Source organism: Sphaerodactylus townsendi, unplaced genomic scaffold (genome assembly GCF_021028975.2).
Source record: "Sphaerodactylus townsendi isolate TG3544 unplaced genomic scaffold, MPM_Stown_v2.3 scaffold_124, whole genome shotgun sequence".
Classification (NCBI taxonomy): domain Eukaryota; kingdom Metazoa; phylum Chordata; class Lepidosauria; order Squamata; family Sphaerodactylidae; genus Sphaerodactylus; species Sphaerodactylus townsendi.
The window spans coordinates 1-18,916 of record NW_025949782.1 but is presented as its reverse complement, the minus strand read 5'-3'; the positions used below and the strand labels follow the sequence as shown (position 1 = coordinate 18,916).

At 44.4% G+C, this 18,916-nt stretch overlaps 1 protein-coding gene across 1 annotated transcript; it reads right to left on the bottom strand.

Moving 5' to 3' along the window:
• Nucleotides 1-2,145: 2,145 nt before the first annotated feature.
• LOC125424857 (A disintegrin and metalloproteinase with thrombospondin motifs 3-like) lies at nucleotides 2,146-8,223 on the bottom strand (the record flags this gene model as incomplete). The annotated part of the gene is made up of 2 exons (XM_048482295.1): nucleotides 8,145-8,223; nucleotides 2,146-2,345 (listed from the first exon to the last, which is right to left on the bottom strand). Coding segments are annotated over exons 1-2 (279 nt in total), but the record flags the coding sequence as incomplete, so codon positions are not given.
• Between the last annotated feature and the right edge of the window lie 10,693 nt (nucleotides 8,224-18,916).

Here is an 18,916-nt window from a genome sequence, read left to right as displayed (position 1 = left end):
TTTACATCTTTAACAAAGCCATTACCAATACAAAAACATAATGACTTCTGCGTTTGGCTCGGGTTTAGCAGATGTACAATTTGGTAAGGACTCTGTACAAAGTGAGTGAAATAAGTAACTCTGTGTACTGACTATAACAATCCATATGTAATGAGTGCCACGTGAACACTTTTGTCGTAATTATTTTGTTTGTAAATATTATGTAATGAGGCAAATATTCCAACCAGATATGGGAAGGGGTGCCAGGATATTGAAAGTTGCAAGGTTCTCATATGCTGTTCTAGAATGACTGGGATGTAACTAGCCAGCAGAATTGTAAAGGTCGGAGCCTCTCTGTCTGTCTTGCGATTGGCATGTAACAGCCAGCAGAAGTGAAAAGGTCGCTATGGCCAGGATGATTAGGATTCATCTAGCTAATGATTTGCTGGACAAAACTATATAAGAAGACTGCATACCCAATTCAGTACCTCTCCTTCACCTTCAGGTTCGGGCTCAGATTGTTGTCAGAGTAGAGAGTGGATAGTTATTGTTATTTTTGTTCCTTTGAGAAACAAGAGATAAAGTATTCCTGTTGGAACTAAATCTACTGTCTGAGTGTTTCTTTTTCTTATACTGCAAGCAGTTACCTCCTGTTCTAGCAAGGGTGAGTTGGCACCTAGTCCTTCCGCTGTGCACTAGGCCAACAAGACATTCATTGTAAAATGAGCACAGGGGCCCCCCAAGGCTGTGTACTTTCACCACTTCTCTTCTCTCTGTATACCAATGACTGCATCTCAAACGATCCATCTGTTAAAATACTGAAGTTTGCAGATGATACAACAGTGATTGGTCTCATTCGAGACAACGATGAAACCGCATACAGACGGGAGGTTGAACAACTAGCCTCGTGGTGCCACTGGAACAATCTAGAACTGAACACACTTAAAACCATAGAAATGGTGGTAGATTTCAGGAGAAACCCTCCCATCCTACCTCCTCTCACAATACTAGACAACACAGTATCAACAGTAGAGACCTTTAAATTTCTAGGCTCCATCATATCTCATGACCTAAAATGGTCACCTAACATCAAAAATGTCATCAAAAAAGCACAACAAAGAATGTTCTTTCTGCGCCAACTCAGGAAGCTCAAACTGCCCAAGGAGCTGCTGATACAGTTCTACAGAGGAATCATTGAGTCTGTCATCTGCACCTCTATAACTGTGTGGTTTGGTTCTGCAACCCAACAAGATCGATACAGACTTCAGAGAATAATCAGAACTGCAGAAAAAACAATTGCTGCTAACCTGCCTTCCATTGAGGACCTGTATACTGCACGGGTCAAAAAAAGGGCTGTGAAAATATTTACTGACCCCTCGCATCCTGGTCATAAACTGTTTCAACTCTTACCCGCTAAACGTCGCTACAGAGCACTGCACACCAAGACAACTAGACATAAGAACAGTTTTTTCCTGAATGCCATCACTCTGTTAAACAAATAATTTCCTCGATAATGTTAAACTATTTATTATATATTTATTATATAATTACTGCACTACTTTTTTCATCATTCTTATTACCCATCTCCTCCCACTTATGACTGTATGACTATAGCCTGTGCTGACATATCATTTTAATTCATTTTATTTTATGATTTTACATTTTATGGTTTTGTTACTATTGATTGTTTCCTGATTGCTTACTAGACCTATATGACAATCATTAAGTGTTGTACCTTATGATTCTTGACAAATGTATTTTTCTTTTATGTACACTGAGAGCATATGCACCGGAGACAAATTCCTTGTGTGTCCAATCACACTTGGCCAATAAAGATTCTATTCTATTCATGCAGGTAAACAGATGGATTTGGGCAAATTCCAATTATAATTCAGCCAAGATACATATTTGGTGTTCTTGGGAAAATTTCGTGTTTTTGTCTTGATCTAATCTTGCCCGGTAAGGCAAAAGAGCTATCTTCTTTGGTGGGTAAGTAGGACCGATACTGGAGAAACAGACAGGCGTAGCACATCAAAATCTGGAAGATACTCCTTTTGGGCCACATATTGATTTTTAGATCAAGTAAGCAGATGGGTAGCTAACTGCACCTCTGCCACAAAGAAGTGAATTTTGGGCTGTACCCAAGCACTGAGGAAACGCACTCACAATATTCATCAGGGTCAGGAGGTAGTTCTGGACGTGTTCTTTGCCATGGAATCGGACAACTGAGTCATCTACCCCGAGAAGTACTTCAATGTTGTAGTCGTCGTCCCCGGAATGCCTCCGTTGCCTCAGCGTCTCGTTGAGATGTTCCTCTATGCTTGCGTATGCGGAATCCAGTCTCTGTAGGCCTCCAATATCTGACTCTATCGAGAAACAATAGGAAAAGATTCAGTTATCACTATTTATTTACTTATTACATTTTTAGACCGCCCTCCCTGAAGGCTCAGGGGCGGTGGACATCAAATATCAATGTCTCAGTAAAATCAGTATAAACCAATAATTTAAAATCAGCAACACTGTGCTTGGGCGATAGCTTCAAAGGGATTCTAGGTCTCTTTGTTCGTTTGTTTGGTTTCAGGCCACGCTCACTCAACTGGATTAGGGCTGGGCAAAGTCTAGTATGGAACTAATTTTGAATATCTGCATTGTATTGTCGAATGACCTCCAGATGTTTAGCTTCTCAGCCCCTCATTTTGGTAGAGACCCGACCAATTGCTCTGACTGTCTTGCAAAGTATACATATATGGGGAGAGGTCTAGTTAATTGTCGGAGGAGGGCTAGACTTTCAAGGGGTCACGATTAAGAACAGCAATCTAAAAACAGGCTACCTCAAATGTGAATCTACTGTGTAATTGGGTGTCTTAATTTGTGCAATGGCTTTCGATCCATGCTTTGATCAGGCACCATTTGAGATGGGCCAGTTGCGTTTGCTTCAGTTCATACCCAGTTCCTGCTCATTACAGGGACAACATGGGGTGAATACATGGAAACAGTGGGTTTGCGCTGGAGAAGACAATAATGCTAGAAAAAGTTGAAGGCTGTAGGGAGAAACAGAACCTCATACTGTGTTTTCCTGTTGCACATCGAGCAGAGCGCACAGAGGCTAAGCACAGCGTAAGTTTACCTGCACACACATGTGTGTGAGCTTGTGAGTGAGCTTTGGCACAAAAGAAAGTCGGAGTTGTTTGTAGTTTCTAATCTAATAAAAAGAGTATTTATTAATGAACTCCATTCTGGATAGAAAGGTAGGTAGATAGGTTCACTAAGCTATCCTATTCTAGCTGGATGGAAACAGATGCACTGAGCACCCATCCTCCCTCTAGGCATGGTGAAAGTTGAAGTCGTTATGGCGACGCAATGAAGAGACGAGATGCAGCGATATCAGGAAACTGGTGGAGAGAAGCCAGCGGCTCTGGCTAGTCTGGCTAGTCTGCCGAGCTGGGGTCCCTGGCACCTTTATTAAGGGTTTGGGAAGGCGGGAGAGCGGGAGAAAGTTGCGCAATTCATGACTCAGCGGAGGGCTGCATTCGTACAGGGAGAGACGTTCCTGTCTGGGTCGAATCCACATTCAGGCATCTTGTGACCCGGGTGTCTGGGGGATCTCGTGATGTGCGTACGTGTGAGCCCAGGAGGGGACAGATGGTGCAGGCATTCCTGTGCACTTTCTGAAGCTCTTCTGGGTTCGCTAATGCACCCCTACAGAAATTAAGATGGAGAATCCCACCTGCCAGATAAGGTGTACATCATCAGGATCTTTAACACCCAAAATACCAGTCTCTCAGGGGGTAAAACAGGGGTGTGTATTAGCACCCATGCTATTTAATCTTTTTTTGCATGATCTTTCCCCCACATTGAATAGTTTCAACTTTCATTGCCCCTATCGGAAGAGTGTGCCTCTGTCTATCCTTTATGCCGATGATGCAGTTTTATTATCAAGATGGAGAAGTGTTCGAGAAGAAGGTGGCAGGAAGGAAGTCCCTGAGAGTAGCAATCTAACATCATAAGAACATAAGAACATAAGAACAAGCCTGCTGGATCAGACCAAAGTCCAACTAGTCCAGCTCTCTGCTACTCGCAGTGGCCCACCAGGTGCCTTGGGAGCTCACATGTAGGATGTGAATGCAATGGCCTTCTGCGGCTGTTGCTCCCGATTACCTGGTCTGTTGAGGCATTTGCAATCTCAGATCAAGGAGGATCAAGATTGGTAGCCATAAATCGACTTCTCCTCCATAAATCTGTCCAAGCCCCTTTTAAAGCTATCCAGGTTAGTGGCCATCACCATCTCCTGTGGCAGCATATTCCAAACACCAATCACATGTTGCGTGAAGAAGTGTTTCCTTTTATTAGTTCTAATTCTTCCCCCCAGCATTTTCAATGGATGCCCCCTGGTTCTAGTATTGTGAAAAAGAGAGAAAAATTTCTCTCTGTCAACATTTTCTACCCCATGCATAATTGTATAGACTTCAATCATATCCCCCCTCAGACGCCTCCTCTCCAAACTAAAGAGTCCCAAACGCTGCAGCCTCTCCTCATAAGGAAGGTGCTCCAGTCCCTCAATCATCCTCATTGCCCTTCTCTGCACTTTTTCTATCTCTTCAATATCCTTTTTGAGATGTGGCGACCAGAACTGAACACAGGACTCCAAGTGCGGTCTCACCATGGCTTTATATAAGGGCATGAGAATCTTTGCAGTTTTATTCTCAATTCCTTTCCTAATTATCCCCAGCATAGAGTTTGCCTTTTTCACAGCTGCCATGCATTGAGTTGACATTCCCATGGATGCCCAAATCCCTTTCCTGGTCTGTGACTGATAGCACTGACCCTTGTAGTGTGTATGTGAAGCTTGGATTTTTTGCCCCTATGTGCATCACTTTGCAAAAGTGTTCGAGAAGAAGATGGAAGGAAGTCCCTGAGAGTAGCCATCTAACATCAAAGGATAGAGCCAGCAGGACAGAGTAAATGTGTCAATCCCGAGGTCCCTATCTAGCCACTGGCTACCTAGTAAAACCCCCTCTATGGGTTGAGGCAGGAAACAGCGGAAAGTCCTTCTCTTCCAACAAAGGCAACCGGAAAAAAGGAAAACACGACATGCCATGGATTGAATCAATAAAGGAAGCAACAGTGGAAATCGTCATCCATATATCCCAAACACTGTTGATGACACAGCTATGTCAGAGACCAACAAGGGGCCATACGTGTTTTGGCTTGCTCAGACTTCCTCAGGGGTCATACGTAGAAACATTATTATAAATATAACACATCCAGAAATGAGCCTCATAGGTACTATTGTCGGTCAATGAAAAAGCTTTCATCTCACTTACAACCCGTCATGCCCCCACAGAGTCTTTTGTTATTTCCCCATTAAGCTTTAGTTTCCCCATAGTTAGCATGGCTTTAGTTCATTGTTAAGTCTTCTAAGGGAGGGTATTTTAGTTAGCCCCTGTCCCTTTAAGACATTTCCCAATAGGCAGTTTCCTTTCTTTACCCAGCAATCCCCTGTTTTAGTTCTAGCCAGTCAGTCAGAGTGAGGTACTAAGGGTAGTTGGAGACTGGAATATTCGTGACATACATATTAGTATATGCTCAGGCCTCATTCCTAAGCCTTGGCTATCTGCAGTCATTGTACCTATTTATAAAAAAGGTGACCCATCGGATCCTGCCAACTTCCGCCCAATTAGTTTGACATCAGTCATTGGGAAAATATATGCTAAGACACTTCTATCCAAACTACAGGCCTGGACGATTCATCAGAACATCATTGGCCCAGAGCAAATAGGCTTCACGAGGGGGAAATCCACGTTAGACCATGCTATGCTTCTTACGCATTTGGTTAATAAATACTCCAAAAGTCCAAGAAGCAAACTTTATGCTGCCTTCATTGATTTGAGGCAGCTTTTGACACAGTCTCTAGAGAACGTCTTTGGAATAAATTGGCTATACAAGGAATAGACAATAAACTTCTTTTTCTAATCAGGCAACTTTATACCAACACAAACTGCAGAGTTAAGTGCTCACGTGAAGGTCTCATGACTGATTCTATTTCTACCTTTAAAGGTGTGAGGCAAGGCTGTGTGTTAGCACCAACCCTTTTCAATTTATTTTTGAGTGACCTTCCATCAGCCTTATTGGAAATTAATAACCATGCCCCTAAATTAGGCTCAAGGCATATTCCAATACTTCTATATGCTGATGATACCATCCTTCTATCTCGCTCAAAAGTTGGACTTAGTCGACTGCTGAATAGATGTGGGCAGTACTGTACAGATAACGGACTAGTCATCAATTATCAAAAGACCAAGATTTTGATCTTTGCCAAACAATACAAAAAACATAACTGGGCGATTAATAAAGTGCCAGTGGAGCAGGTTAACCAATACAAATATCTTGGAATTACATTTTCTTATAACCTCTCCTGGTTACCCCACAAAAAAGCTGCTATTGCAGGTGCTACCATCAGTTATTCTGCCATTGCACGCTTCTTTTATGGAAAGGGCCACTCCCTTGTCCCAGCAGCATTAAAAATCTTTAACTCTAAGATAGAAGCGCAGTTACTTTATGGAGTACCTATCTGGCTCCAAGCAGTTGACGACTCCTTGAATACTGTCCAATCCAAATTTTTCCGTAAAATTATGGGCCTGCCAAATTGTGTACCGTATGCGGCCCTCTGTTTAGAACTGGGCCAAAATTCATTAGTTTATAGGGCTTGGTTGAGAGCTTTTAAATTTTGGCTTCGCCTGCATTTCTCGCATGATGAGCACTCGCTGATTCACCTACTTTTGTCTGATACTCAGGCTAATCCATGGTTCTCTCTGATCGAAAGAAAGATTGAATCACTTGGTATATCTCTCGACTCGCTTTTCCCGCTATCTAGTTCAGAATCCTACAACTTGTTAAAACAAAAATTGTTGGAAAGCGAATGGATTAATTTATTTAGGGCTGCTATGAAAACTTGTTCACCCTTACATCTTTCAATACCCCTATATCAAAACAGGATGGCTCCCTATTTGTATTTTTTGACTAATCCAATGCAGAGAAGAGCCCTCACACTTGCTCGCTTCAATGTTTTCCCCTCCGCTTTATTGCGTGGTAGATTTAACAACTTGGAAATGAGCGAAAGGGTATGCTCTTGTGGTGAACAACAAATTGAAACATTGGCACATCAACTGCTTTGCTGCCCTAAATCTGCTAATATCAGATCAAAATATTCCAACATTCTTTCTAGGATACCTAGTGAAATGGAAGAATCAAGTAGACTTCCTTTTCTTCTGGACAATTCTGACAATGAAACTTGTGAATTGGTTGCACAATTTTTACTGGAGGTGATGCACAATCAATAATTTATATTTTATCTTAAACCTTTGTATTTGTATACCTTTTATCTTAAACCTTTGTATTTGTATACCTTTTATCTCAGGTTTTTTATTGTGTTATGATTATTGTTATGCCAAATAAAGGCTTATTATTATTATATTAGTATATGGTGGTCCATAGAGCACAAGTTAAGTTTAACAGTAATTAGAACTAGACAAAGACTGAAAGAATTGAAAGGAAGCAAGACACAGTGGACTTTCTTGAAAGCAGCCAAGAGAAGACACAGTCTACAGCTTCAAACCTGCTCAAGACAAGCAAGTACTCTGATTTAGATAGACCCAAGGGAGGAGTTAGGGTCTTGATTCTCTCCAGTGATAAACCTATTGTTGAACTATTGAACCTGACTCGTGTCTCCCCCACTCTGTCCTAGTCAAGTACAGGGCACCAAAATAGATTCACTTGGGGGGCAGAACACAGCCTGATCCATACTAGAGCTGCCGGGGATTGAACCGCCGACCTTCTACACGCCTCGCAGAGTCTCTTACACTGAGCCCTACGACCTGCAGGACTCAAATCTGAGAAGGACGCCGCACATAACCTTGTGTGGCTCCAACGTCTGGCTCACCAGCTGGGAATTCTCTCTCCCTCCTGGACGCCGCTCAGCAACTCCACGACACGGTTCCCTCCCTTCCTCCCCACATCAAGGGGGGAAAACTTCCCTCGAGCTGCAGGCCGTCGCTTCTGCGGGTGCGAAAGCCGGCCTCGCAAACAAGCCCCCGGGTTTGACCTCTGGCTCCTTTCGTGCCCAAGAATGCAGAGGCTGTGATAGCGCACAAGTGGGAAATTCATACCTGGGCTCCACTTTCTAAAAACTGCTCCTCCTGGCAAGGGCTTCTTGAGTGCCACGTCCAATGGAAATATACAAGGCATGTCATCATGTCATTATGCCCGCTGCATGAATGGGAGGGTATGAATAGGGAGGTCAGCGGAGAAGAAAGAGCCGTCTGCTCCGCTCCGGGCCCTTCGGTTTGGCTGCCGTTTCCCTCTTTGAATAAGTGGTTTTGTGGTGAAGGGAGAAAGTGGAGAATCCTCCTTTTTGTGTGGGTTGTGTACATAAGAGGAGAAAGGGCACCACAAAGCATTTTCTTATCCCCGAATATGCAGCTAGTTCCGAGACGGGTAGGGTAAAAGGCAGAATTTATACATGGAGAGTCTAAGGCTGCAATCCAAAGAAGAAGAGCTTGGATTTATAGAAGAAGAAGAAGAAGAAGAAGAAGAAGAAGAAGAAGAAGAAGAAGAAGAAGAAGAAGAGGAGGAGGAGGAGGAGGAGGAGGAGGAGGAGGAGGAGGAGGAGGAGGAGGAGGAGGAGGAGGAGGAGGAGGAGGAGTTTGGATTTATATCCCCCCTTTCTCTCCTGCAGGAGACTCAAAGGGATTTACAATCTCCTTGCCCTTCCCCCCTCACAACAAACACCCTGTGAGGTAGGTGGGGCTGAGATAGCTCCGAGAAGCTGTGACTAGCCCAAGGTCACCCAGCTGGCGTGTGTGGGAGTGCACAGGCTAATCTGAATTCCCCAGAGAAGCCTCCACAGCTCAGGCGGCAGAGCTGGGAATCAAACCCGGTTCCTCCAGATTAGATACACGAGCTCTTAACCTCCTACGCCACTGCTGCACCCTGTGAGGTAGGTGGGGCTGAAAGTGCGCCAAAGAACTGGGCCTATTCCAAGGTCACCCAGCTGGCATGTGTTGGGAGTGCACAAGCTAATCTGGTTCACCAGATGAGCCTCCACAGCTCGTGGCAGAGCGGGGAATCAAACCGGTTTCTCCAGATTGGAGTGCACCTGCTCTCACCCGCTACACCACGCTGGCTCTCAAACAAAGGTGTGTATGTGTGTGAAGCTGCATTGGAAGAGGTGGGAGGGTTGTGCCACCAGCACTGTGCAAAGTGTCACGGATGCCAGCCCGAGAGTAGGTTACTAATCATTTGTGTGTGCCGAGAGGGGGTTACTAATTGGTGATTTTGCCACATGATTTTTGCCTTAGTTACGCCCCTCCTCTCAGCATTAGTGCGCAGAACTTGAAGCAGTCTAGCAGGAGGTGCACCGGCGTGCGTGGCAGCCTGCGCCTGCGTGCATTCGTTTCCCGCCCAAGGACCGGCAAAGAGGCTGCATCCTTGCCACAGCCCCGCCCCAGAATGCTCTGCCCCTGGAATGCCTGGCCACGCCCCTGTCATGCCCCGCCCATCCCCATTGGCGCTACGGCACAGTTTGAATCCCACCCCCATGGGAACCTGTTACTAAAATGTTTGGATCTCACCACTGGTTTCCGGGCTGTAGGTTCGTGTTCCAGTCGCATTTTCTCCTGATGTTTCGCCTGCATCTGTGACTGGCATCTTCAGAGGGTCAGAGATCACAGATCCTCTGAAGATGCCAACCACAGATTCCACAGATGCAGGCGAAACATCAGGAGAAACTGCGACTGGAACACGGACCTACAGCCCGGAAACCCCACAACACTCCAATGATTCCAGCCGTGAAAGTCTTCGACAATACATCAGATCCACTTGGTTTGTTATAGCAACCAGGCATTCTCGTTTAGGGAATGTATGGGTTTCAAAATGGAAAGGTAGATGTCAAGTTGCTTTCCTAGTTAAAGGACTGTTCTCTTACCCGAGAGGCCTAGAAAATAAAGAACTCTGGCAAACAGCGCTGCGAAGTATCTGGTCTACCTGCGGTACACATTCACACACTCCTTCGTAGAAAACAACCTGACCCAGTTTTGAAACCTTGGATTTAAGCCCTTTAGGTCAGCGGGGCAAAATATTTGATTGAACTAATCCCGCTTAACTCGTTTGTGGGTCAGCGGAAGATTGTTTGAGGCAAGCACACAGCTTCTCAGTTCAATATACCAATGCTGGCCTCTGCACCACTCCTCTAGCCTTCCTTAGAGGTCTCCCCTCCAAATGCAAACCATGGTAGACGCTGCTTATCTATCTGCCCTGTTTCCCCGAAAATAAGACAGTGTCTTATATTAATTTTTGCTCCATGCACTATGTCTTATTTTCAGGGGATGTCTTATTTTCCCGCTCCACAGCTGCATAGCTCTGGTCGATGGGCATGTTTCCAAACAAAAACTTTGCTACGTCTTACTTTCGGGGGATTCTTTATATTTAGCACTTCAGCAAAACCTCTACTACATCTTATTATCAGGGGATGTTTTATTTTCGGGGAAACAGGGTTATCTATCTATCTATCTATCTATCTATCTATCTATCTATCTATCTATCTATCTATCTATCTATCTATCTACCTACCTACCTACCTACCTACCTACCTACCTACCTACCTACCTACCTACCTACCTACCTACCTACCTACCTACCTACCTACCTACCTACCTACCTACCTACCTACCTACCTACCTACCTACCTACCTACCTACCTACCATCTATCATCTATCTATCATCAATCTATCTATCATCAATCTATCAATCTATCTGTCTGTCTGTTTGTCTGCCTGTCTACCCACTTATCTACCTATCTACCTGTCCATCCATCTGTCTGTCTAGCTAGCTGTCTGTCTACGCATACTCACAAAACACACACACTGTGCTTTAAATTTATTTTAATTATTTTCCTGACCCTCTCTCTGGCCTGACCAATTGGAACCGTTTCCCAGAACATAAGGCAATAATTGGAAAGACACCGAAAACACGTTAGAAGTGGGTTTGTCCCTTGCATTAGTGCCGTTTGTTGCCAGCTAGAATATCAAGAATTTCTCATGAAGCTAATAATAGTTGCTGTGTTTTTTTTAAGAAAGCAAGAGTAGACGTCCTCCATATGCGGGGGCACTGTGGTAGGACAAACATGTTTCCGGATGAGCTAGCTCCATTATTGACTGTGGTTTTATATAATTAAAGCAGATAATACAACTGAATGTGTTTTATTGGACTATGTCAGTGATGGTGAACCTTTTCAAGACCGAGTGCCCAAATTGCAACCCAAAACCCACTTATTTGTCGCAAAATGCCAACACGGCAATTTAACCTGAATACTGAGGTTTTAGTTTAGAAAAAATGGTTGGCTCCGAGGCCTGCGTTACTCAGGAGTAAACTTGGTGGTAGTTGGTGGCTTTGCTTTGAAGCAACCATGCAACTCTTCCCACGGGTGAATCACGACCCTAGGAGGGTTTACTCAGAAGCAAGCCCCATTGCCAGCAACCGAGCTTACTCCCAGGTAAAGGGTCACACTTTAGTTCTTTGCATGAAAATCAGTGGGGTTTAACAGCGCTTAACAGGGTTACCTACACTGCTTCCCCAAAACTAGGTCTTAGGTTTAAATGCTAATATGTCAGACCCATATAAATTTGAGCCATTATATAAATTCCAGTATTGACGGGGGGGGGGGAGCACTCTGGTATGTGCCCACAGAGAGGGCTCTGAGTGCCACCTCTGGCACCCGTGCCATAGGTTCACCACCACTGGACTATGCAGTCTTAGTTCCTCGACAGTATTGCTTTTGATTTGTTGACGGTTGCAAGGCATGCCTCAAAAACAATGCAGAAGTGAAATTGTAGACCTTTAGTTAGGGACTGGCTAATTAAAGTAAAAGAGTTGTTTAAACTGTTAAAATGAACTTTTATCACAATAGCATCCAGATCCCCAGAGAATAATCAGATTGTGAGCCACTGTGGTTCTAAAGATAGAGACACACGTGTAACAAAGCTGGAAAGAACGGACAAACTAACTATGAACGGATGTCTACTGTTTGAAGTGTCATTTGCTTATATGCAAGTTCTGTTCTTTTCTCTTTAGCCGTATGCTGCATCATTTTTCTTCATACTCTGGCTACTTCCACACTGGCCAATAAACATGGGTTAATGACTGTAAAAAAATTTGGGGGGGGGACTTCACACAGATCCCTTCCCTACGGTGAGTCTGCCCTGTGTTACATCCCCCCAACTAGGTTTTCAAAGAATAGCAGCATCCACAAGTTTTTTGAAAAATCCTGGGTTGCAGTTGCTTTCGAGCGAATAGCCGGGCAGGAGGACGCACTTTATTTGGCTGTGCTCTCCTTTTAAAAAAATTTCCCACCGCCCATCCACATAGCCACACAGGTGCAAAGGGTCATAACCAGTGGTGGGATCCAAAAATTTTAGTAACAGGTTCCCATGGTGGTTGGGATTCAAACAGTGGCGTGGTGCCATTGGGGCTGGGCGGGGCCAGGCATTCCGGGGGCGGGGCATTCATAATTTCTCTGTTACTGTAAAAAACTCTTACTGCAAAAAGAAAAGTTCTTAATTTCCAGCTGGTATCTTCCTGTCCATAATTTAAACTCATTATAGCAAGTCCTATCGTCTACTGCCAACAGAAACAACTACTTCTCCTCTAATTCACTGTCTGTCAAATACTTAATACTTTCAAATCCTTAATTTTGTTTCTAGAAATCAAAAGAAGGATACTTTCCTTAAACAAGGAACTTGACCATATTTCTAAAACATGTTTTTAAAGCAGCCCCAAAGGGAGAATTATCCTGTTTTCTACCTTCGCTAACCAGCCACATAGGAAACAACAGGACTTTACGATTTTTGGACCTAATGGAATTTCTAACGGAAAAGCAGACCCAATTAGTAACCCCCTCTCGGCACGCACAAAGACAAGGAAGCAGGTTACTTTATTCTGACTGCAACCTGCTGTACGTTTGCTGTGCGGAAGGGGCCTATGTTTTCTTTATGGGCATGCACGTGTAAGAGAAATGGGCCAGTTCCTATGGGCTGCATCTGCAGAAGCCCCAATGAAACTGATGAGACATACCAGGAAAAGGGGACTCTGCCGGGATAGATCACTCCTTGCAAAAGGGGGGAAAAAATCACAACGGGCTTCAGGTGGGATAAGGTGTTTCGAGCTCTGATCTATTTTTCAACGTGGACTCAAAAGCAAGGAGGGCATCTATTTAGACTGACCCCCCCCCCAGCAGCACCACTTCACAGGTAGTATTTTCAGAAGCACACAAAAGCATCACTGTGAACTCTTTTATTCTGCATCAACTGAGAAATTCCGCGGTGGCCGTTCAAAGAGAGACCAACTGAGCCAATCGGTGATGTCATTTGTGAATGCCATGCTCAGCAAAGCGGGAAGGGGGGGGGGGTCTTTTTGTGTGGATTATTCCACCGTACAATAATTTTGTTTGGGGATTTCTGAACGATATTATAGGTGGTGCAGTTTGAGGCAGATGGTCAGAGGTCCACTTGGACCGAGTTTGTTTGTATGGGATATTTTTCACATTTTAAGGTAAACGTGTCAACTGGTCACCACCTTGATATCTCAGAAGTCTAGAAATGTAGTAACTAAAAATAAAATATAAATGTGAAGTAACGCATGGGTTGAATGCAACCACCTGAGAGCCAGCGTGGTGTAGTTAAGAGCAGGTGGATTCTAATATGGAGAACTGGGTTTGAGTCCCCAGTTTGTCAGAGGCTTATCTGGTGAACCAGATGTGTTTCCGCACTCCTACATTCCTGCTGGGTGACCTTGGGCTGGTCACAGTTCATCAGAGCTCTCTCAGCCCCACCTACCTCGCAAGGTGTCTGTTGTGGGGAGAGGAAGGGAAAGGAGCTTGTAAGCCACCTGGAGTCTCCTTACAGGAGAGAAAACTGAAGTATAAATTCAAACTCTTCTTCGTCTTTTTCTTCTTCCTGCCATTACCTAAAGGAAAGTGGCCTTTGACCACTATGTCAGGATCTTAAGACCTGCATGTAGAAAAGCAGTATCATACAGGGGGTTGGAGTAACAGGGGTCTTCGGCAAGATTCTGCCAAAAATAAAACAAAAAATCTGCCTGGATCTAACTCCGTACCAGGAAGGAATCACAGCATGTTTGTTATGCTCCTGTTAGCTCTAGTTGTCACCACATATTTAAACTGATTTGAAGGCACATGAGGCACATAAGCAGTGACTGTTTAGCTGCCTGTGATAAATAATTTGTTTATTTATTATTTAGATTTATTCCCTGCACTTTACTATAGTCTCAGAGCAGGTCACAATGAAAGCTAACTTAAAACCCCATACAATAAAAACTCTGCTGAGTTGCTGAAAATTTTCCTAAACTTCTAAGGAATGTTCAGGTTTTCCCAAACTTTGGCGAGGTTTTTGGGCATCTGACCCTAGCATACGATACCAGTCTGTGGTTCTGAAGAGGTTCCCTTAAAGATTTAATGAAAGTTGTTTAATTAAATGTCATTGAAAAGCATTTTGAGTCCTCTGCGAGGAGAGAGAAATTGGAGCTTTTTAAAGTATCTTAACGAAGTAAAACGATACCTTCTGTCAGCCAACCCGACTCTGTCACGCATCCAATGAAATGGACTCTGATTCACGAAAGCTGATTCCGTGAGATTCTTTGTTATTTTTGATCGTCAATGTCCCTTTTGATACGGACAGGTATTTTTTCGGTTAATGACTTTAAGAAGAACTCGGTGCCTGTGTTTTGTGAGCAGACACTAGAGCAAGTCAAAGAGAGCTGCTCTAAGGTTAAATCCAATTTTGCAAGCTTCGGAGCGAGGCATAAATGGGTTCTCTCATGAAAAAAAGAAAAAAAAAGAAAGCACACTTATTTGCACGCCAAGAGCTGCACAGAACTTAGCGAGAGGTACATAAATCTGTTTACCAAAAAGAACCTCCTTCTGTGAGCCACTATTTAAAATAAAAGTTAAATACTGCTTGCTGTAAAGCACAAACATGGGGAGCGACTCAAAAGGCAACATTTTCAAATCCCAGACAAACACGGGCCTTGCGTTACCATTTAAAGAGCGCAACGTTTAAAATATCGACTGATCACAGGCAGGTTTTTTGAGTTTCCCTTACAAGAAATTAGGCTAATGATGATCTTGTGTGACTACAATACTAAAAAAGAAGGGGAAAATGTCTGAAAATGAGTTCTTCTCTTCCATCTCTTGGTCACACTCTTGAACTTGGGTGCAGCTATGCAGGTTTAAAAGCAGGACGTAGAATTCTCAGTGGCTTCCATTCATTTCAATGGACCAAAGCAAATGGGATTCTCTAGCAAGCCAGTGGGTACAGAAGTTAAGAGTGGTGGAGTCTAATGTGGAGAACCAGGTTTGACTCCCCATTCCTCCACCTGAGCAGTGGACTCTTGTCTGGGGAACTGGGTCTGCTTCTGAAGGGAATATTTGATTAAAAGAGATACTTATTAGCAGAGATGGAAAAGTAGAATCCGGGGGGGGGGGGGGATAGAGCCAGAGATACCTTCAGTTGTTCTTTATAAAATAAGTTCATGCAACGTGTGATTGGTGTTTGGAATATGCTGCCACAGGAGGTGGTGATGGCCACTAACCTGGATAGCTTTAAAAGGGGCTTGGACAGATTTATGGAGGAGAAATCGATTTATGGCTACCAATCTTGATCCTCTTTGATCTGAGATTGCAAATGCCTTAACAGTCCAGGTGCTCAGGAGCAACAGCCGCAGAAGGCCATTGCTTTCACATCCTGCATGTGAGCTCCCAAAGGCACCTGGTGGGCCACTGCGAGTAGCAGAATGCTGGACTAGATGGACTCTGGTCCGATCCAGCTGGCTTGTTCTTATGTTCTTATGTTCTTAAGTTTACTAACTGAAAGGGTAGGGTTACATGGAATAAAACAAATCAATGCTGTACTGCTCTGTTACATATTTACAGTTTTAACTATACGTTTAAGGCTACATCTTGCTGATCTTTCCTGCTCTTATCTGACCACGTGGTTGTCTCTCTCCTGTCCACATGGCATCTGCTCAAACAAAGAAACATAGTTAATTTTATAGCCTCTGTAAGCAGTGGTGGTCTGACGAACCAATAGCTAATCAACAGACCAGGTCATAAACAGTGACCTCAGCAACTTGGTTACATACAGGTGCTCGGGAGCAACAGCCGCAGAAGGCCATTGCTGTCACATCCTGCACGTGAGCTCCCAAAGGCACCTGGTGGGCCACTGCGAGTAGCAGAGAGCTGGACTAGATGGACTCTGGTCTGATCCAGCTGGCTTGTTCTTATGTTCTTATGTTCTTATACAGACAGTTGACCCTTTTGTAGCTGAGTTGTGAGAGACACTTGTAAATACCAACAGTTCCCCTGCTCCTACACATAAAGCCTGCTACAGTTCTCTCAGAACTCTCTCGGCATGCTGGCAGGGGCTGATGGAATAGTAGGCCATGAACATCTGGAGGACCAGAGTTGGACATCCCTGCTTTAAAGGTTAACATTCAGTGCAGAAGAAACTGGAAGTCTCTATGAAATAAGCGCTTTATAATTTGATGAATTTCCGTCTTTGTGTCTGCTTCGGATTTGGATTTTGAAGTACAAATAAAAAATAATAATTTTAAAAAGTACTATCTAACCAGACTGAAAGGGGCCCTCCAGGGTGCCAGGCAAAGGTCCGCCACACAATCTCTCCACCCGTGCTTTCAACTGGAGATGACCAGAATTGAACGTGCAGGCTACATTGATGTTCTCCTGCTGAGCCAAAGTCCTGATTCCTGGTTTGACCTCAATTACGTATTGAACAGGAAATGGCATTAAAGTAAATTGCAAGTTCAAAATCCTATCCCTATAGCAGGGATAACTATCAGGCCTGGAAATGCGGCAACGTGTTACTAAGGGAGTGGACCACCGAGCCTTCAGCCACGACCTTCCAAATGCAGCATGGAAATGCAGCCAGAGGGGTGCCGAGGAACGTGCCTGGTGTAGTGGTTAAGAGCAGGTGGATTCTAATCTGGAGAACTGGGTTTGCTTCCCCACTCCTCCACCTGAATGGCAGAGGCTTATCCGGTGAGCCAGATGTGTTTCCGCGCTCCTGCATTCCTGCTGGGTGACCTTGGGCTAGTCACAGTTCTTTGGAACTCTTTCAGCCCCACCCACCTTACAGGGTGTCTGTTGTGGGGAGAGGAAGGGAAAGGAGTTTGTAAGCCACCCTGAGTCTCCTTACACGAGATAAAGGTGGGATATAAATCCAAACCCCCTCCTCCTCCTCCTCCTCCTCCTCCTCCTCCTCCTCCTCCTCCTCCTCCTCCTCCTCCTCCTCCTCCTCCTCCTCCTCCTCCTTCTTCTTCTTCTTCATGTGCAAAGGCCGAAGTTGTTTTTAGACCAGAGTGAAGGGAGCCAAATTTTTGCCAGCTGCTCGTGAAAGAATGCCCATGAGATCATTCCTCCAATGACTCTTTCTTCCGCACACCTGACATAATATGAACCAGTTCGCTATTTACATTTGCTGGAAACTTCATTCATTTTTTTTCACAGCTCTTCTAGCAAAAACAGCTGTTGCCACCGACAGCTTAGCGCAAAGAAAAACTGCAGCAAAGACATGTAGAATAAATGCACTTTCAACCCACTCCACTTCCAATTCACTTTGTGTGGAATGTCAAAATCCACTTGCAAACAATTGTGGAAGTGGATTGAAAATGCATTATTCTGCAAGTGCAGAAGGGGTCTAAGGAGCCCATCCGCTCCTCATTCCAGGGACACAAAAACTGCAGGCAAGAAGTAACCACTGGCAACAAAAGCCCTGGAACTGATGTGTTTTAAATCAAATAAATTCAAAAGAAAATGGAACTGGGGTACTGAAGAGGACCAGAGACAGGTTGGTTCTCCGCTTCTTCCCTCTCCCTTAAATATGCACCCTCCAGCTCTTCCTTCCTTTAATGCCATTCCTTGAAAAAATCCTATAACTTGTATTAAAAAAAGAGGAACTCAAAACTAGTCCATTTGCATTCACAGAGGTCAATCAATAAGAAATGCAGACAGCCGACATACTGCAGATGAACCACTAATGCACTTTGAGTGAATTGGCTTAATCAGCAGGGCTTTTTATTTGATTAATAAATTCTTGCTCACCCTGGCTGTGTTCAGGCACCGTTCGTTCACATCCTGAGCTTCATATGCATTAGCTGTTTTCCCCTCCTTCCTGCACACTGTTTTAACGCCACTGCTTTAACACCATGCTCTAATAAACCGTAAGGGGGGTTTATTAGCTTAGTTAAAAGGAAATGGGATTTACTACTGTTGATATTAAGTAAACTGGAGTGCCTTAAGCAACGGCTGTGTCAGCCCATCCACACTAAATAATGCCACCTCTTACCGACACCTCTTACTGTCCCTGGTGTACTCATTTCCGGCGTGACGGCCGCACTTTTTGACGTCAAGTCACAGCTGACTCACGGAGACCCTGTAAGTTGCTCCCAGACAAGGGACGCTGTTTGGAGTGCGGTTGGTCGTACCCTTTCCTCCGGTCACGCCCCTAGTATGTCTCAGAGGTCTCCGTAGTAGGGGATGGGATGGGGCTGTGTGACTAGCCCAAGGTCAGCTGACAAAAATCCGGGGCCCAAGTGGGCAATGGAACCTGGGTTTCCTGGGTGCTAGTTTGGAACGGTAACCACTGCAGTATGCCTTTAACCATAACAACAAAGTAGTAACCACGACTTTGACCGCATGGTTATTCCGAAATGTAAGTCCATTTACAATGGCAGTCTACACACCCATAGTGTATGGAGTACTGCAATGCTGTGCCGAATGCACCATTGTTATGTCAACTGTTGGCCAATGGCAAGTGAGGACTGCTTGCATCTCAGACTCTACAACCAATG